General features: G+C 33.2%; 1 protein-coding gene across 3 annotated transcripts in view; it reads left to right on the top strand.

The window, feature by feature from the left end:
• The window catches only part of LOC145267107 (ribonuclease H1-like), an 80,251-nt gene that overhangs the window by 39,991 nt on the left and 18,433 nt on the right, over positions 1 to 21,827 (top strand). For all 3 annotated transcript variants that reach the window (XM_080123127.1, XM_080123126.1, XM_080123128.1), the window contains 2 exons: positions 9,544 to 9,641; positions 15,982 to 16,302. In XM_080123127.1, the coding sequence (XP_079979253.1) occupies positions 9,544 to 9,641; positions 15,982 to 16,302 (419 nt within the window). The remainder of the gene's footprint in view (positions 1 to 9,543; positions 9,642 to 15,981; positions 16,303 to 21,827) is intronic.

Raw genomic sequence — 21,827 nt, 5'->3', positions numbered from 1 at the left:
TAAGACTAAGAAAACATTCTTGAAGATTTTATGCTCCCTAAGAACATTGTGCAGTTCTTCACTTATTCGTGCACCAGGCAACGGAAAAACTCTAAGTACAGTTCTGCAATGTTCAAAGTCATTTGAAAGTTAATGACCTGTCAAACTCAGAAAGGGAGCATTATCTGTTGTAGCTGTCTAAATGTCTGTAGTCCATGAAATGCTGCTAATTTCAGCAAGAGACGACTGAATTTTTGTTTGACGTTGGTAAATATATTGAAAATTATTTTGCATTTCTGATGGAATGCTGTAATTTTGACAAAGTTTTGCAATAAGCCAATTAAATCCAATGTCAGATGTTACTGAATATGGTTGAATATGAACAGAAATCATTTTTCCTATCAGATAATGAATTTTTTGTGACCTGCAAATTTTCTTCTTGGTCAATAGTGATTCTATAGTAGTTTGGTGTTTTTGCTGGAGGCTCATAGTTGTTACCGTGTGTTCCTGAAATACCTATCCCTGAATATTCATTGTGCTTCCTTTTCTTATCTTCAGTTTTTGCTTCTTTTGAACGAACATTTATAAAATGGTTTAACATATTAGTCATTGTACAAGTTTTTGATGATTTGCCTTTGATGTGATGGTTTGACATAATTTGCAGGCAGGTGTATTTTCATTATTGGGATTGACATCAAAATACTTCCAGCAGAACTGATTTTTATAATGGTTGAAGGTTGTTATCAATATTTAGTTAATGTTTTCATTTATTTAAATTACTTACGTTTGATATCTAATTTATCTGAATAAAATATATATTATCTAACCCATAAAAATAAAAATATACATGTAATGGTAGCAAAAGTCCAAAAATGAGGAACAAGAATATGACAGAAGAATGATTTATTTTCGGTTTGCACATGGTCGCAATTTACTGTACAATTGCTCAACATGAAAACTGAAAGATGGAGTAATAATTTTCTTTGACAAATGATTTTAAAGTAAAGAATAATAATGTTAATTCGATAGGAAGAGAAAGGAGGGGAATTTTTATATGCTTACATCTATTTGCCTTAAATTCAGTGCAGTTGTAAAAGTTTACATGTTAACAATGCTTCATGCCTATTATTTGATAATATGCATGTCTATTGGATAAATTTTCACTGGCAAGCAAAAAAGGGAATTGTTGTTGCTTACAATATAATTTAATTAATATTAATATCATTTATAACAACAAAATCGGCAAGTCATTGTGTCAGCAAATTAGACCTTAATTTTCCTCGAAAGGAAATTATACAGAACAATTTAGTTCTATTATTGCGTTTAGTAAAAAATTAAAATACATTAATTTAAAAAAAAAAAATAATGAAATTTCAAAGTCAGTGTTCTGTGAAATGCTATGAAAATGAAGGATTTCTCAGCATTTTTCCACACGATCTTTAAAATTAAATCCTCAATTTTCTGTTCAAGATAGGAATCTAATTTTTGGTGTCTGTTCTTATCACATCAAATCCCAACTGTCATCACCAGTGCCATGTTGATTTTCTGAAAAAAGTTGCAAATCAACCTGCCCTAATGCATAGAATGTTGTTGCCACATCTGGGCTGGTGCATCTACCATTAGTTTCTCCCTCTTAAATAGGGTCCAAAAATGAGTCTCCAATCTAATAGGTCTCATTTTATCAACTAAGCTCCAACCCCTGTCCCATCACCACAATGTTGCATCCCTGTGTCAGTATTTTAATGGAATGTGCTCTGATGAACTTGTTGCACTTTTGCCCCCTTGATGTACATATCCCGACAAACCTGCTTAGCAACAAAATCTCACCCCTTCACTGTTGAGGTTCCTAAATGTCAGAAAGCTTTCTACTCTAATAGTTTCTTCCCTCGAACAGCTAGACTTTGGAATTTCTTACCTGCTTCCCTGACTGTACTGATATGCAGAAGTTCAAATATAATGTAAACAAACATTTTGTTAATCTTTCTTAGGCATGGTCCTAATTAGTAGCCCCTTACGTCCAAGTGGCGATAAACCTTGGAGTGAAGGTGAGTTAAAAAAAAAAAATATAGAAGCACCGTCCTGATTAAATGAATCACTAAATAAAAGTAAATTATTAACTCCTTAACTCAATACTTAGCAATAATTTTTTAATATAATTATCCTAGTATTTTAGTTGATAATTTATCGATAATAATAACCTCAAATAATTTGCAAATAATTTTACTATAATCATTAATAGTAGGAAATAAGCCAACAAAATTTATATTTAGCAACTTAATCTCTTGTTTTGCACCCTAGTTCAAACAACCTCTTGACAAGTTAAGACTTTGTATCACTTAAAATTATAGTGTAAAATCATTCGACCAAAATTGGTTAATTACTTTGGTTGGAAATTATTTTAACAACTAATATTTGTTTTTGTAATCATCTTTAAACTTTTTACAAAAATATAAAAAAAAAAAAAAAAAACAGCATAAATTTTATGCTATCAACTTGCCTGAGCATTTTTAATACCTAGAAAGCAAAGTATTGGAATAAATTTTTCATTTTATAATCTATTTCTGAAAGTGAATTGTCCCCTCCACTCACCCAAAACAAAAGTTAAAGGTAGAAGCCATGTTGGTTCGGCATGTAATCAGTAAAAAGCAATGTTGCTTTCCGTTCTTTACCTTATTCTGCAAATCTTTTACTGATGAAGACTATTGTTTATTTCAGACCTAATAATATATGCTGCTAAAACCATGGTGTGTGTTTACTATTTTAAAAGATAAGCAGTGCTCAATTAGAATGGATCTTATTGAAGAAAAAGATTAACATCTTTTTTGACTGAACCTAGCAATGATTAATTTCGTTTGGAAAAACTTTGGAACGCTGATTTAAATGTACTTTTTAAACCAATAAACACTAATAAATAAGCTTTTGAAGATATTGAGCTCTCTTGTTCTACATGTTTAAAATAAAAAAAAAAATGAGCCTTATTAAATGAATTTAAATTATCTAACGTAATTTAATTACCAAAAGATATTAATAATATAGATTATGTATTTCTGTTTGAATTCAAAACTATACTATTTAAGTTTATTGTATTTAGTATGATATAGTTTTGGCTTCAAAATATTATACTATCTTTTAATGCTTAATTCAAATATTATTTATAGAGGAGAAAACCTCCCAGGTATTACCTTGAGGAGAGGTTAGAGTTCTTATGTTGAGAAGAAAATAATGTCAGTAAAATAACATCCATTTTTTCATTTGTTTTCATTTTATGTTGAATTTACTTATAACGGCACTAGTTGAATTTCACCATACGTTCCCTTTAAAAAACATGCTGTTCTCTTATATCGCAATTTCTTAAACGTCACTCGCAAAAATTCAGAAAGCGATCACGTTTTTGTTTTAACGGTTAATTAAAAAAAAAAAGTCTTTTGGGACGCTGATATTAAAGCTAAAAGTCTTTTCAAATCAGTTTGCACTCTGGAGACGAATGCGTGTTCGAGATAAGTGTATTTTAATTTTTATAATAACTACATTCTATTTCAGTACTTAATTTATATTTTTATCTCCTGATTGTTTTATTTAATGATAGCGTTTTCTCGTCATAAATGTTTATTATATCTACCATGTTGATTGCATGAACAGATTAGGAAATTTTATTCATTGTTAATTCGTGAGAGGTGAATCTATCACCATACGTTCCCTTTAAAAAACATGCCAGTTGGACTTTTAATATTTTTTTTTTTTTTTAAAGGAGAGTAGAGAACGTTTTGTGGAAGCGTTGTCGGCAGCTCCCGTTACTCTCGCTTCTCTTTATTTGTCACTCAGTCCTCATTTTTTTTAATGAGTGATTTTTCTGACAAAGGGAGAAGAAAAAGCTGTATTCTAGGTTGACAGTATTTTGCGTGAACAGTCGACAGAAATGGCTGAAATTTTCTGTTCTATGTCTATCCTTGTAGCCATGTCACTAGTAAGGGTGCTGGAGGTAAATGTTTTATCTGGGCTGACGTTATCCGCCTGATAGTAAGGGACCCGAACCTTGGATTAACCACTAAGGAGGCTGTCCTATCAGCAGGCGCAAAGTACTGGGGCTGCTGTATTGCCATTTGGTGAATGGATTCTGGACCATGCAGTAGTCTCTGGTGGGGCCTCTTGATGCCATACTAGTGGGTAATTGTTACGGCTTTACCTTATCATGTGCTACAAAAAAAAATCTTTGTTACTTTTCTCTTTGTTTCCCTTCTCTGTCCTGCTCTAAGCAAGTCTGACGACCTAGTCCACAAACTCCAAAATTCCATCATGACAAGTTTCAATAAAAAAATACACGATTAAACCCGGATCTGAAACTTCCAACGTAGACCCCCACTACCATGTCTCCTTCTCCAACATCAGGGGTCTACGTTCTAACCTTCCAGAGGTTGAAGCCCAATTACAGGAGACTAAACCAGACCTTTTATTTTTAAGCGAAACTGGAATTGGACAGACTATTTCCCTAAATGAGTTCGTAATTAAAGGATACTCTAACCTAACTTCCAAATCTGACCCCCAAGATCGCCATGGGCATGGAATATGTGCCTATATAAAAGATGGCTTTCCATGTGGTAGAGACATCTCCAGAGAAGATCCTAACTTACCCTATATGTGCTTCCGAGTAGCACTAGCTCACACTATAGCATTTATATTTATTCTCTATCGCCCCCATAACAGCGGAGTTACTATCTTTAAAAGCATATCTGAGAAAATTGACCAAGTTCTATCAGCATATCCTTCAGCTAACATTCACGTATGTGGAGACTTCAATGTTCACAATGTGGAATGGTTGACCCACTCAAACAAGACTGATGATGAGGGGAGATTCTGTCATGATTTCTCCATTGCTTATGACCTCACTCAGATTGTTCACGAACCCACCCGTGTGCCCGACAATGACGGCCAGTATGCAAATCTCCTAGACCTTTTTCTCACAACTTGCCCTGAACTATGTTCAGTTTCTGTTCTGTTGGATCTTCCGACCACTCAGTTGTATCAATTAAGATAAAAATGAAATGTAATAAGTCCTCAGACATACCTCTCCATCGTACAGTAGATCGATACACTATGGCTGACTGGGATAGTTTCCGTACATTTATATCGGATCTTCCTCTGCGTTCCATGTTTAAAAAGGATGTGTCGTCTATAGTATCAGACCTGACAGAATGGTTAATTGTAGATATAGACAATTTCATACCCTCGAAAAAGTTCCAGCAAAAACCTAACAGCCAGCCATGGTTTTCTCCAGAATGTGCTGCTGCTATTGCGCACAGAAATCACTTTTTCCACTGCTTTCAACGTAATAGATGTATGGAAACTAAAGCCGCTTTCAGGACTGCCAACAACCATTTTAAGAAAGTAATAAAGAACGCAAGAGAGTTGTATGCTCAGTCCGTCAAGTCCAAAGTAGCTGAGCAGCGGCTTGGCTCCCACCAGTTTTGGCAAATTGCAAACAGAATCCTGAGCAGAAGCGTGTGTTCTATCCCAACTATCATCAATGGACCCAAGTTAATCTCGTCAGCATCAGACAAAGTCAAACTCTTTGCCAAGAACTTTGCAGCCAATTCTACCCTTTGCGACCAAGGCCACCAACCCCCAATATTTCCTCCTGTATCAGAAAACACGCTATGTGATATACAAATATCTGTATGTGATGTTGCCAAGCTAATCAAAAACCTTGATTCCAGTAAAGCAACCGGCCCTGACGGTATTCCAATTATAGTACTCAAAAAACTTCAACCAGAACTAGCACCCATACTTACAAAACTGTTTAAACATTGTCTTAAGGAGAATTGCTTCCCATCACCCTGGAAAATCTCATCAGTATGCCCTGTATTTAAGAATTAAGGTGATCGTTCATCCCCCTCTCAGTACAGGCCAATAAGTCTCCTGTGCGTCATGAGTAAGTTTCTGGAATCTGTGTTAAATAGAAAAGTAATCAACCATCTTAGCAAAAATAACCTTCTTAGTGACACACAATATGGTTTCCGTTCTGCTAGATCTACAGCAGATGTGCTAACAGTTATATCTCATAGGATTAGCAAATCTCTCGACAGAGGCAACCTTTCTAGGGCAATTGCTCTTGACATATCAAAGGCCTTTGATAGGGTATGGCATAAAGGTTTACTTCACAAGATCTCCAGCTATGGTATAGCTGGAAATGTCTTCTCAATTATTAAATCATTTCTCTTTGATAGGTTCATAAGAGTAGTAGTTGATGGGCAAAAATCAGAAGCTCACAGTATAAATGCTGGAGTCCCTCAGGGGTCCATCCTGGGCCCAACTCTTTTCATGATCTACATTAATGATCTTCCAAATCACATCCTTACATCATTCGTAGACATTTTTGCTGACGACACTACCATCTATGCTAGCACATCTAAGACAGTAAACGACCAAGTTCTCTCCGATTCTCTCTCCTCTGATCTTGATCACGTTGTACAATGGGGAAAGGAGTGGCTGGTTACTTTTAATGCATCTAAAATCAAGCTTCTATCTTTACATCATCAACGTTCTGATCCCCATCTGGCATCAATTAAAATGAATGGCTCTCGTCTTGGAGAGGCCTCAAGTTTTGACAGGCTTCTGGGCTTGACCTTTACTCCTGATCTTAAATGGAATACGTACATCAAATCTGTTGCCAAGGCCGCTGGAAAAATGGTGGGATCCTTCTATCGATCCAGTAGATATCTCACTGCTGATGCAATTCTCTATCTATATAAGAGCCAGATACGTCCAAGGATGGAATACTGTTGCCACATCTGGGCAGGAGCTGCTAGAAAAGATTTGTCCTGCCTTGATAGGGTTCAAAATAGACTTCGTGGCCTGGTGGGAGATGTCCTTTTCTCTTCCCTGCAACCTCTATCTCACAGAAGAGATGTTGCGAGTTTGTCTCTGCTTTATCGTTATTTTCATGGAAAGTGTTCGACTGAGCTTCAATCTATGGTCCCCGCTCGCCAAACTTTCACAGGAAACACTAGACTAGCTGAAAACATTATCAATAATTTTCCACACTCTTTATCTGTGCCTAAACCTAAACATAGATTCCATGATCAAAGCTTCTTTCTTAGAACTGCACGCCTGTGGAATTGTCTTCCGTTTTCCTGCTTTCCAGCTGTCTATAATATGGTTGTCTTCAAGTCCAACGTGAACAAGTTTCTGATGAGCCGTTCCACTTAAGTTAACAAATTTACCGACCTTCCATTACTATCGATTACTATATTGTCTTTTTGACTACTCTACACTCTTTAACCCTTATCCTTGAGTGGCCTATCGGCCTTGATAAGTGGTGACGCCTATGTAAAAAAAAAAGTTGAAAACTTATTTTTCAGAGAATTTTAAGATTTTGCTTTTGAATTGCAATTAAAAATTAGTTCACTTTGCTATTCACTCGGCTTAAAATCTATGTAATATGTATGGTGATAGCTAGGAAAAGTGTGACTAAAGGGAGCATATGTTTGGTAGTGTGTATATATATATATATATGTTTGGTAGTGTGTGTGTATATATATATATATGTTTGGTAGTGTGTGTGTGTATATATATATATATATATATATATATGTTTGGTAGTGTGTGTGTGTGTGTGTATATATATATATATATATATATGGGGGAGTTATAAGAATAAAATCTATTCTTTAAGAGGGGACTTGCAAAGCTCAACAAATTGTTTTAGAGCTTATATCAATAAAATAAAAAGACAATATAAAAATATATACTAGTGTACATATATTTATTCATTTATTCAATAAGGATGGTACATAAATTAGGGGTGTAGGATAAGAAAAACTCTTTATACAATGGTATTTCGAAGCCTAATGCTTCTCATCAGAAGAGGAGAAAAGATGTTAGGTAACATAATAGGGATGCGACATCAAGCGATAGTTATATTAAGAGCGAAATAATTGTGCAGTGAGAGATAAAAATATTGAGACTGTTTAGGAAGGGAATGGGAGAACTAAAGTGACCTCTGTGATATAGGTAGAATATAGCTTTTATTATGCAATGAAGGTAGGTGTATAGCATATCTGCCATCGTGGGTTTAATATATATGTGCAATGTTGAATAAATGAATAAATCTGTATACAGTAGTATATATTTTTATATTGTCATTTTCTTATTTTATTGATACTATATATATATATATATATATATATAAGAAAATTGACAAAACAAAATATATGGGTGTATATTGATTTAACTTAATCTAAGTTAAAATAAATTTAATATAACCATAATCTTTGAAACAAGAAGGAACGACAGACCATTTTGGTTACATGAACCATGTAAGTTGTCTAAAATGGTGTGTTTGAGTTTTTAAGGTAAACATCTGACAAGTATGTGACAAAATATGCAGCAATAACATAATTTTGTAGACTTGTTAGCCTCAATATGAAACTATTGTAATGGATACCTTTTTGAAAAGTAATAAATGACCAACTGAGAACACTTGATATTTGGAACTTGAAAAACTATTATATTAGACTATATATGCTCTGGAACTCAATAAGAAGGCATTCATTCCAAACTTTCAAAATTTTTTCGTTATAAAAAATTTTATTTATGAGAAAAATATTTTAATCCATTATGATTGGTATATACAAACTGAGTAAGTTTCAAGTAAGTGACTAACCTCTCTCTTTCATATATATATATATATATATATATATATATATATATATATATAGAGAGAGAGAGAGTGAGATAAAAAAAAAAAGGAACAAATCAAGTTATGAGTTCATCAACATCTTTATTTCAAGACTTTTTCTGGATGAAGGAAATTAAGAAAACAAAACACCAGTACAAATATTTGAAAATATATTTTTGATGTAACAAAGTGATTGGAAATTCAAAAAAAGGTGGGGGGGGGGGCATAGCATTGTGAAAGAGTAAGATTTTTATTTTATGTATTTTTTTTTTTTGTAACATACCCGTTAATATATTTAAAAAAATATGATGCAATGCATATTCTTTTTGGAATAAATATGTCCATTATAATTCAAATTTGAATGTATAACTGAAATGAAATGAGTATTTTTGTTATATAATTTATTGGCTGATTATTATTAGGTGTCTTCTACAGTTCGAGAGAGTTAAACTGTGTCTAAAATTAAATTGTTCTTTTAATAGAAGTTTACTTGTTAATGACAATACATTATAGAAACCTTCACATTGTTTAATTGTGCTTGAATTTATAAGCGCTGATTCAAAAAGTGTCCATCATGGTTTATTTTAAATAAATTTAACTATTTTTGCTTGTTTGAAGTCAAAAAGTATGATTCATTGCAGCATAATCATACGTTTTGGGGCAATTTTTAACCATAACTCTAATTTAACTCTCCATAAACCCTCCTTACGGGGTAATCTCATTTACCATGGCTGGTTGGGTCACACCTTCTACTCTTCATTTTGGCTATACTAAAGAAATAACAAAAAGAAATATGGTAGTCACCTTTTCGTTTTTATACACAAACATGGCTTTACACTCGATACATCTGTGATCTTTAGATAAACGTTTTTCTTCTTTTCTCAACGCAGGGCTGCCTGTCAAAACCAGATTGATGGTTATGCTGGAGCAAGATACAAGAAGTTTTCTGACGAAGCAGAAGCTTATGCTTTTGCTGAGGTCCCGATGGGTGAGTTGTGTTTTATTTGTTTACATTTTTAATTACCACAACCTTATGTAGAAGAATACTTCATACTCCCCTCTTAAAAAAATGACGGGAACTCCTGTTTTCCAACAAATTATTTTCAATTGTTAATTTTGTCTGAGAATGAAATTTTTTCCAATCGAAATGACTTTATGTGCTACAAGAGTTTGACGTGATGAGTTTACATGCTAGATTATGTATTTTTTGTCTTCTATTTTACATATTACTTTTTCTTTATATATGATATATATTTTACATTTTGTGTTTGAATGTTATTTTTTTGATAGCATCAAAATCACCATTGAATTAATAATTTAAAAATTTCTTTTGTTCAAAATCCACATTATCCTATCTAGGAGTCATGTTTTTCTAAGCATAATCTTCCCACTCTTACTGTAAGATTTACTTGTAAAGAGCAACATATAAGAACATAAAATAATTATCCTACCTTCAACAACTTTATTCAGTTTAAATAACCCATATATTGTTGATATGCCATAAAACAAACCTCATCAAACTGATACTGCATGTTTATATATGAACTAAAAAAGGTAAAATTAATTGCCTAAACTGAACAGTTTTTCACCACTTTTGTGTCCCCTTACAAAGATTAAAATTCAGATATGATGATACTAAACCTCATGTTTAAAATCCTTATTCCAGTTTAGATCAAAATTCATTACATAATTCTAGAAAATGGTTAGGAGTCTTAAGAAATTGAAATTCAGAGAATCTTGATTAATGTGTAATGACTGTGGATGAAATTTAATGTAAATCTGAAATATTTTATTTTCAAGTGGGAGGTTGTGCTTATATTATGCCCCCTAAAACACTTTAAAAAGAAAAAAACCTAAAATTTGGGGAGTATTAATTAATGCCTAATACCTGTTAAAATTTCACAAATATAAGGTATCTAAATTTTACCAATCCCCCCTCCTACACCCTTCACATAAAATTAAATTAAATACAGCGCACATAATTCACCCTTGTATCTAGCAGCTGTGAGTCATAATAATCAGTTAATTAGTTTAGGAATGAATCCCATACAAAAAGTATATAAATGTATACATATACCTAAATATAAATAGATAATTGGCCCAAAAGTTGTACACGATGATTCTTTAAAAATGGAAAAAGTTTTTGCTGATTTTGAATAGTTTGAAATTTGCACGACAAGCAATTTTCAACATATGTTTATGACAAAAGGGTGTTAAGAAAGTAAAGTTTATTTTCTTTGCAATGCCATATTTTTTCTTGAATTTTATAAAACACGTTTCAAAACTGTCTTCTTTTTATTTTTTTTTATTTTTTATTAAAAACTAACTATACCTACTCTGTTTGAAGGCATTTTGGTTTCTTTTCTTTTTTGTTTATTAGTTTTAATCAAAATTTCATCAAGTAAAAATCTATTGTAGTCTGTAATTTATTAGATAAGTTTAAAAATATTTTTTATTCCAATTTTCTTTCTGAGCGAAACTGGAATAGGGCCGACCACTTCCCTAGATAAGTTCATAATTAACGGATGCTCTAACTTAACATCTAAATCTGACCCCCAAGATCGCCATGGGCATGGAATATGTGCTTACATTAAAGATGGCTTCCCGTGTGGCAGGGATATCTCTAGAGAAGATCCTAATTTACCCTATATGTGCTTCCGGGTTGCACTTGCTAACACCACTGCATTTATATTTGCCCTCTATCGGCCCAATAACAGCGGAGTTACTATCTTTAAGAGTATATCTGAGAAAATAGACCACATCCTGTCTGCACATCCCTCGGCTAACATCCACATCTGTGGTGACTTCAACGTCCATAACGTGGAATGGCTGACCCATTCAAATAAGACAGACGATGAGGGGAGGTTTTGTCATGATTTTGCCATTGCTTATGACCTCACTCAGATTGTTCGCGAACCCACCAGTGTGCCCGATACTTCTGGTCAATATGCAAGCCTCCTAGACCTTTTTCTCTCAACTTCCCCTGAGCTATGTTCATGTTCCGTTCATTCTCCTCTAGGATCCTCCGACCACTCCGTCGTATCAGTTAAGATAAAAATGAAATGTAATAAGTCCCCAGACGTACCCCTCCATCGTACTGTATACCGATACTCTATGGCTGACTGGGATAGCTTCCATACATTCATATCTGATTTACCTCTGCATTCCATGTTTAAAAAGGATGTGTCCTCTATAGTATCAGATCTGACCAAATGGTTACTTGTAGGCATAAACCAATTCATACCATCTATAAAAATTCCAACAAAAACCTAACAGCCAGCCATGGTTCTCCCCAGAATGTGCTGCTGCTATCGCGCAGAGAAATCACTTTTTCCATAACTACCAACGTAATAGATGCACTGAGACTAAAGCTGCTTTCAGGAACGCCAGCAACCACTGTAAAAGAGTAATAAAAAATGCAAGACAGCTATATGCCCAGTCTGTTAAATCCAAAGTAGCTGATCAGCGGCTTGGTTCCCACCAGTTTTGGCAAATAACAAATAGGATCCTGAACAGAAGTGTGCGTTCTATCCCAACCATTATCAATGGACCAGAGGTCATCTTGTCAGCATCAGACAAGGCCAAACTATTTGCAAAGAACTTTGCAGCTAATTCTACTCTATGCGACGAAGGCCATCAACTCCCCATATTTCCTCCTATAACACAGAACAAGATAGGTAACATACAAATATCTGTGCATGAGGTCACCAAGCTAATCAAGAACCTTGATTCCAGTAAAGCAACTGGCCCTAACGGCATCCCAATTATAGTGTTAAAAAAGCTTCAACCAGAACTTTCTCTCATACTTACGAAACTGTTTAAGCGTTGCCTTAAGGAGAAGTGCTTTCCGACTCCCTGGAAAACCTCATCAGTATGCCCTGTATTTAAGAATTCAGGTGATAAGTCATCTCCCTCTCAGTACAGACCAATAAGTCTCCTGTGTGTTATGAGTAAGTTGCTGGAATCCATATTAAATAGAGAAATAGTCAACCACCTCAGCAGAAACAACCTTCTTAGTGGCACTCAATATGGTTTCCGTTCTGCAAGATCTACCGCAGATGTGCTAACGGTTATATCTCACAGGATTAGTGAATCTCTTGACAAAGGCTTCCTTTCTAAGGCAATTGCTCTTGACATATCAAAGGCCTTTGACAAGGTATGGCATAAAGGCCTACTTCACAAGATTTACAGCTATGATATAACTGGAAATGTTTTCTCAATCATTAAATCATTTCTCTCCGATAGGCTCATAAGAGTAGTGGTCGATGGACAAAAATCAGAGGCCTGCAGTATTAATGCTGGAGTCCCTCAAGGGTCAATCCTGGGCTCAACTCTCTTCCTGATCTACATCAATGACCTCCCTAAACACATACTTAAATCATTCGTTGACATCTATGCTGATGACACGACCATCTACGGCAACACATCAAAGGCTGTAAATGACAAAGTTCTCTCTAATTCTCTCTCCTCTGATCTTGAGCGCGTGGTTCAGTGGGGGAAGATGTGGCTGGTTACCTTTAATGCATCTAAAACCAAACTCCTATCTTTACATCATTAACGCTCTGATCCCCATCTGGCATCAATTGAAATGGATGGCTCTCGTCTAGGAGAAGCCCTGCGTTTTGACAAGCTTCTGGGTTTGTCCTTTACTCCTGATCTGAAATGGAACACGTACATCAAGTCTGTTGCCAAGGTCGCTGGAAAGATGGTGGGATCCTTCTACCGCTCCAGAAGATATCTCACTACTGATGCAATTCTCTATCTATATAAAAGCCAAGTACGTCCAAGGATGGAATACTGCTTGCCATATCTGGGCAGGAGCTGCTAAAAACAGCCTATCCTGCCTTGACAAAATAGAATTCGTGGCTTAGTGGGGGATGCCCTTTTCTCTACCCTGCAACCTCTCTCCCACAGAAGAAACGTTGCGAGCCTATCCTTGTTTTATCGTTATTTCCATGGCAGGTGCTCGTCTGAACTCCAATCTCTGGTCCCCCTTTGCCAATCTTTCACGAAAAACACCCATCTAGCTGAATCCATTGTGAAAAATTTCCCCCACTCTTTATCTGTGTCTAAATTAAAACGTGGATTCCATGAACAAAGCTTCTTTCTTAGAACTGCACGCCTGTGGAACTTTGTTCCATCTGCCTGCTTCCCACCTGACTACAACTTGGATGTTTTCAAGTCCAACGTTAACAAATTCCTAATGAACCGCCCTCTTAAGTAAACATTTCATCAAATCTCCACACTAACGTAATGTACTTGCAATAACCCTTATCCCTGAGTGGCTTCCGAGCCTTGATAAGTGGTGACCACCGTGTAAAAAAAAAAAAAAATTTTAAATAGAAACCTGAATATTTCTCAAATCTACATGTAAAAAAAAAAAGAAAAAATTCTTTTTGATTTCTAAGCATCTTCTGGATTTTTAGACTTTCAAAATTTGTTTGAAATTAGAGAATTTGACATTTTGTAATATTAGCCCATGAGACAATATTAATAATTTATAACTGAAAATGCAAGGTTTAAACATTTTAAAAAATTCTTAAAATTTGATCGCATTTGTGGTCAATAAAATTTAATCATAATGGTAGCAATAATGACCTCCAGCTACCTTAAACATTGGGCAAAATCCCATTATTCATCAAAACGATGCAAAAATTATGTTAAAGGGCAGCTTTCATATATGATTCAGTTGCCAACTGGATCTTATGTGGCACATCAAATCAGATTTCTTTTTTAATAATTAAAGAAAATAAAAAAATGCACAGATTTAAACTATACTAGCAGAGAGACCTGACATTGCTCGGGATTGAATCAGGATCAATGAATATTCCACATGTTTAATACTTTTATTGTCAGCGAAATCTGAAATCGCCCATTTTTCAATCCCATTGATTGGGGACCCACCGTGGTGCATTGGGACTAAGCTTCACATACTTCCCCACAATCACAATACATTGTAGTCTATATTGCACTGTAGAGAACCTACTGGTGACTTTATAAATTATTTTTATAAAATTGTTTGAATTAAGTTTACAAGTTTAAAATACAAAAGTCGGGTATCATGCTTCAATTGTGCTCTAAAAAGAAATTCATTTTGGATGGATCTTATCAAAGAACCTACTGTTGTTTATATGCTGGCTTTTCTACTTATATAGTAATAAAAACTTCTCAAATGCACTTATGATGTTAGGCTGTATGAGGATGTTAACTTTGGTTAAAATCGGGAGGTTCCTTCTTTAATTGGATTTTTGTTGATTTTCGATATTAATGGGAGGCATTCTGATACAAAACCTATCTAAAAACACTTCCAGATGCATAAAGTACATTTGTGTGAAATTTTGACCCAACCATTTTGAAGTCTATAGGGAACAAACTTGTGCACATGCAGACATACAAACAAAGTGCCTTTTACATATAAGTAAAGATAAAAATGATTGTAAATACAATTTTGATATTTAATTTGCTAACGTTTTCAACTTGAATTTTATTTTGTGAAAGGCAATTTAACACCATGTTGACTAGTATGCCTTCAATTACATGGAGATATACAATATTGTGCACACCAAATTTGAAAAGCATCAACAATTTTTTTTTACATAAAAAAAATGCCAGTTGCCCATCACCGAAAATAAACTTATTTGAAGCAACCTGGAAAAAAAAAAAAAATTAATAACTCAAGAGAAAAAGTTAAATTTTGTTTTATCAAAATAACCTGGAAAATAAATGTGATACAAGTTGAAAGAAATTTCCCTATATTTTCCCCGTTTTCACGCTCCCAACTAAGCTGGTTTGTGATTTAGTTTGGTTCAAGTCTAGAGTTCAACTAAATTTAAAAACAACAAAAATACAGAAAAATCTTTATGATGTACTAATCCCCGAGAAAAAAGTTCTATTATAAAAATCATGTAAATTGAGTAGATTTTTTTTTACATAGAAAGTCATATTTTTACGATTTTTAGCAATTAATAGCCATTGCAATATTGATTTTGATCTTTAATTCTGGAAAGGTTGTTAAGGGGACGTAACTAGTGATGAATTTTAAATATGGTGAAATGAGACACACCGTCCTCACTTCCTCATAAAATTTTATTTTCTTAGATAAAAAAAAACACTTGATCAATTTATCACTTAATCATGATTTTTGGAATGTGACATTTTTGTTCCGTGATGGGTACGGATTAAGATGTTTCTTTAATTTTGTTTCTTAACTGTGAACTTGCACCATTATTTTACTTACTGATTTTCTCTCATTTACTCAATAATACTGTTGGAAAAAACAGCATGAACTTGCAATTTTCTCTGTTTAAATAATGATTTGTTTGTTTCAGAAAAGAGTTCTGAAGATGGGGACGTAACAAAAGGTTTCGACCAACTAATCTCAACGTATGAGACTAAAGTTTCTGAACTTTCATCTTTAACTGATTCCTTGGTTTCTTCGCTATCAAAACTTGATAAATCTGAAATCTGTTTGGAATTTTCTAAAATTGTTAATAACCTTGAATCTGATGTGTCCAAGTTGAAGTCCACTACTGACCTTGCTGTTCGTTCCAAGTTCTTGGAAACATCTGGTAAGAGGAAGTCTGGTGGTGGCGCTGACGCAGCAGCACCAGAGAAAAAGAAGAAAGCTGTTTTGGAACCACGTTTTACAGGTAACACATTTAACGCTGAATAATTGTTATTTGTTTGTATTGCTACTAATAACATTAGTTTTAACTTGTGGAAATTCCTTGATTTTTTTTCTAACTTGAATTGTATAATTTACTATGAATAATAATCTTTTTGAAATAATAATGACTCTTCAATAATAGTAATTGTTATCAGCTAAATATTCTCTACATAAACAAAACCAACATATCACTTTTTTAAGTGTATTTATTTAAAATTGTATGGTTTTAGCTTATGTGACAACATAATTTGATTTTCGAGCAATTCATGTTAAAATGGATCATATTGGAAGGCCTTAATAATTTCAGAATAATGATCAATCATCAACTGTGATGATCTCTCCCTCTTTTTTTTTTTTTTTTTTTTTTTTTTTAATTTAATCATTTCTTAGTTTACATACATTATATTTGGTATAACACCTGTTTTACATGCTGGCATGTGTTGGTCAGATTTTAGAAATTGACTTCCAAATTAATCTCTGATCAAGTCTTATGCCACTTTTTTTCAAATTCATCTTTATCACTTATGTTTTCCTTTGCCTTCCCTACCAAGACTCTTCCACTTCAACTATTTTACATCTACTTAACCAAAGCATTCTCATCCATTCTTTCAATGTGACCAAACCAACAAAGTCTCTTGTTTTTCACATATTTCCCTATGCTGTCCAGATTTAATTTTCTAAGGTTATCAGATTTAATCTTGACGCACAATAGACCTCTATCATATTCTCATACTATTTCTCTTCATGCAACATATATCCTCAACCTATCCAGCTTTTGATTCTATACATCATTACACTTTGCACACATGCCTGATAGACTCCTTTGGCCGACAATGATAACATTCTACTGATTAGTAATGAAAAAACTTCATTCATCCACTTTTAATTCTTGTTGTTGCAATACAATAGCATCAACTCCTCCCTGTGCTCAAATGTTATTCCTAAGGTAACAAAACGTCTGAACAACCTAAAAGCCTCAGTATCCAAATATACTTTCCCTAGATCTGAATTTTCATCCATCTCCATTGTTTTACACTTCTTGTACACAAACTGGTTATCTCTCAACCAATAGTTCAACTGCACTGCTTGTGTACCTAATGCCTACAAGTACCACCTTACTCCTTTTCCATAAACTGAGCAGCCAAATTTTCCTTTTTCTGGGGGCTTTCAACATTACAACTACTGATCATCATTTTCATTTTTAATTTTTATAATTAAAGTTATCTTCAATATGCTCATCTATGTAGTCACTCCTCTTTCATAGTCATTTCTCTTCACAGCTGCCCTCTGATGAAACTAAAGATTTTTTCCATGAGCTTTGTTGCCAAAATGTCCAGTGTATAACATCTCTTTTATAAGAATGAGTGTGGAATTTTGTCATTTTGTAATATTTTATAATTGAGACTTTTTATTTTGTAATATTTCTTTTCATATTTGTTTGAAATCGACTGTTACCTCTTAATGTTGAATTTAAGAGATAAAACTGATTTCATAGTTACTCATAATCATATATATCGGGAAGTTTCTTTTTACTGAAAAAGTTATTGGACTAGATGGAATATATAAGCAAAAGCAAATTGAAATTAAAATTTCTTTTTCTAGCAAATAACAGTGAAACCTGACTGGCTAGTTAAAATCAAACTTTGATTCATTGCTATTTATGTCTGACTTTCAAAATCCAACAAGATAATTTCATATGTTAGATATACTAGCTGTATATATATTCAGCACAGTTCAAGAGTTAAGTGAATGTTGTTTTAATGATACATGAGGAATAGTAAATAATTTTTAGATTATAATCTATTATGCACACACGTGCATAAGGTTCTTCATATAAAACAAACATGGTAGTTTTAACATTCAGAAAAAAAAAAAGAATTTAAGTTGTATTTATATTTTAGATATATGATCTTTTTGAAATCCGGAAAAGGGATTTGATGCATAGCAATGAGTAACACAGATTTTATATATATATATATATATGTGTGTGTGTGTGTGTGTATATATATATATATATATATATGCACTAACAGTTCAGGCTTGTTTGGGCCCTATGTACTGTTCATAATTTGCCCTACATGTGAATACACTTTATGTAACATTTAAAATGTTTAGAACAGAAATTGTCTGAGTAATTTTGTAGAGACTGCAGAGGTAAATTTTTTATAACTTGGACCCCAATTTTGACCTCTTAACATTTATTTTGGTCTCCAATCAAAATAAAAAGTTTTACCCATTTCAAAGTTACCTACATCTAAAATTTCAAGTGTTTAGATCCAAAATTGATGGAGAAATTTAGTAGAATTTGCAAAGGTCAACTCTTTCAACTTTGACCTTTTGGCAGCCAAATTTTCGCCTCAGAACTGATTAAAATGCTTGCCGCATGTCTGAATACCTGTTATGCATAAATTTTAAATGTTTAGACCCAAAATTGGCAGAGTAGTTTGCTAGACACTGCAAAGGTCAAATTTTTTTAACTTTGACTCCCTGGCAGTTCAAATTTTCAACCCAAACCGATTAAAAAGCTTGCCCTATCTCTGAATACCCTTTATGTAAAATTTCAAATGTTTAGACCAGAAATTGGCTGAGTAATTTTGTGGAGACTGCAGAGGTCCAATTTTTAAAAAAATTTGACCACAATTTTAACCCCATAACATTTATTTTTTGGGGCTCAAATCAAATTAAAAATTTTGATCCATGTCCAAGCAACCTACATTTAAAATTTCAAGTGTTTAGACCCAAAATTGGCAGAGGAGTTTGGTAGAGTTTTCAAAGGTCAAATCGTTGAACTTTGACCCCTTGACAGCTAATTTTCTGTCCGAAAACTGATTAAAAAGATTTTCCCAGATCTTTATACCTTTTATGTCAAATTTCAAGTCTCTAGACTGAAAATTGAGTTATTTGGTAGGAAAATGTACACACACACACTTTCACTTTTATAGATACTAGCAGTTCAGCCCACCTTTGCTCAAGCCCTATGTACTGTTCATAACTTTATGTGCATATATATATATATATATATATATATATATATATATATATATATTAAAAAGTGTGAATATGTACGGTAATGCCTTTCTATATAATACGCTTCCATAACTACTATAGAAAAAAGTTGGAGACTGCAGAGGTTGAATTTTTAAAAAATTTGACTCCTTAACATTTACTGTTTTGGGCTCAAATTAAATTAAAATGTTTGACCCATGTCCAAGTAACATACATCTAAAATTTCAAGTGTTTAGACCCAAAATTGGCGGAGAAGTTTGGTAGAGTTCTTAAAGGTCAAATTGTTGAACTTTGACCCCATAACAGCCAAATTTCTGGTTGAAAAGCAATTAAAGATTTTCCCATATCTCAATACCTCTTATGTCAAATCTTGAGTCTGTAGACTAAAAATTGACAGTTATTTGGTAGGGAAATGTACACACACACACACACACATTTTTATTTATTTATATATATATATATATATATATATATATATATATATAAAAACAGAATTATACTATAAATTTTTTGTTTATACAAACATTACTAGCTTCATATTTCAATTGCAACTTTATTTAAAATCCAGCTTCTTTGGTCCATATTTACTAAAAAATTTCTTTTTAAATTATACTATGATACATAGTAAACACTTGAGTTTTGTTTGATTAATATTTAGGAACCAGCAACCATATAATTAAGTTTTATAACAATCTGGTTCAGTTAATAATTTGAGATGATTCTATGAAGTGTCTTTATAATAAGCGCCCATGGTTGGCATGTGCCTGCTGTACAGAAGCACTGATACTATGTGTAAGTTGGGAGTTTGAGGTGGTAGCATAAAAAGACGGATTCTTTCTGCGACAAGCCTTTTGTTTTTTGGATGTTGCTTGTTCAAGTGAGTTTGTTGTTAGTCGGGAGAGAAAGAAGAAAAATGTACTACTGATGTTTGGGTGAGTTGTGGAAAAAGAAAAGACTTTTATGCTGGCCAAGTACAAGAAAAGAGACATTGAGAGTTGGTGCAGAGAGTTGAGAGGAGTTAGTGAGAGGGAGTTCTGACATTTTTTTCCCCCTGCTTTCATAATTTAGTGATGAACTAATGATTAAATTTAACTTTGAAAATCTCGTTTTAAATATGTTTTTAAAGGAAATTAAAGAATCCCGGGCAATGCTGAATATCAGAATAAAAAAAGATTTGCTTAAGGGAGATAATTCATGGGGATATGACAAAAGTATCAAATTCATGTGCTCATCAACATTAATTGATGTATTGTTTTTTTCTGTCACATAAAAACCGAATTAAAATGCATTGTTTTGTAAACAAACATCCAGATGTGCATACAGGCTCTGTACTTCTGCTGCCATGTTTCAAGGCCATAAAGTGAACATTTATCATTAAAAAAAATGCCTATAAATAGGTGATCACAAAGCCACGACAAAAAGCACCAGGTTATTTAAATAGTCTGAACTAATAGAATCTTGTATTTTGATGATAAACTATTGTTTTTGGATTATTTAGACTACAATTTCCATCTCACACTGTTTTGTCTGTTTTAACGTGATGTTTTTCAAATGCATCTTGTCAGACTTAGTAATCTGTATGGGACTTTGAACTGAACCCTTTATTTAATCCACAGGGTAGATTGTTCTCAGTCCATTAAGCCATTACTAAGTATAAGTTTCAATAATTATCATATTCTTTGTATTATCTGTACTGAGGATTGAACCCTCAATCTTTAGAAGATTGCCACTTAGAACAGAGTATCCCTGAAAGTCTGGGTTTATATCAGTTGAAAAATAAAAATATCTGAAATGAGAAAAAATGTCCTAATAAGCTAAATTATCAATTGTCATTTAAAAAATTTCCAAACAAAGTACTTTTTGTTTTTTATTAATTTAAAATTTGTTAAATTTACTTAATACATGATAGTATTACGAGTGGTGTGTCGAAAAAAAATGCTGATTTTGAGGTTAGGTTAGGCTTCTTGAACATAGTTTCAATGCTCAAATGTGATTATTTGAATATTTCTAATGCAAGATAAATTTTTAGAAATTTTAAAATAGATGTGAAAATAGTTGCAAAGCTTAAAGTTGGTTATTTTTATGGTAATTTTTAAATTTTTAAAATACAATTTTCAAAATAAAGAATTCCTTGGAAATAATGTGTAAAAATTATTTATGAAATGATGTGTAAAAATTATTTATGAAGCATCAAAACTGAGGATGGTTTGCTGTCATTATAAAGGAAATCAGATTTCTGCAATTCAAAGATTGTGCTTCTGATATTATCTAGTCTGGATGAAATCCTCCTCATTGGCTATTTGTCAGGCATGCAAGATTTCATGTTCACCCCTGACTCTAGTAGCAGCAAGGCCCAGCATTATGTAATTTAAAAAAATAAACTAATGAAATACGTTTTTATAGTGCTAATAGCTAGTGATTGAATGATTCTAATATTTTTCCCAATACAATTACTGATTTTGTTTTAAATTCTTGATTCTGATTTTTTTAAATTTCTAAAGA

This window comes from Euprymna scolopes, chromosome 42, assembly GCF_053919585.1.
Source record: "Euprymna scolopes isolate OS-2025 chromosome 42, ASM5391958v1, whole genome shotgun sequence".
Taxonomy (NCBI): domain Eukaryota; kingdom Metazoa; phylum Mollusca; class Cephalopoda; order Sepiida; family Sepiolidae; genus Euprymna; species Euprymna scolopes.
This window is presented reverse-complemented; position numbering and strand designations above follow the sequence as displayed.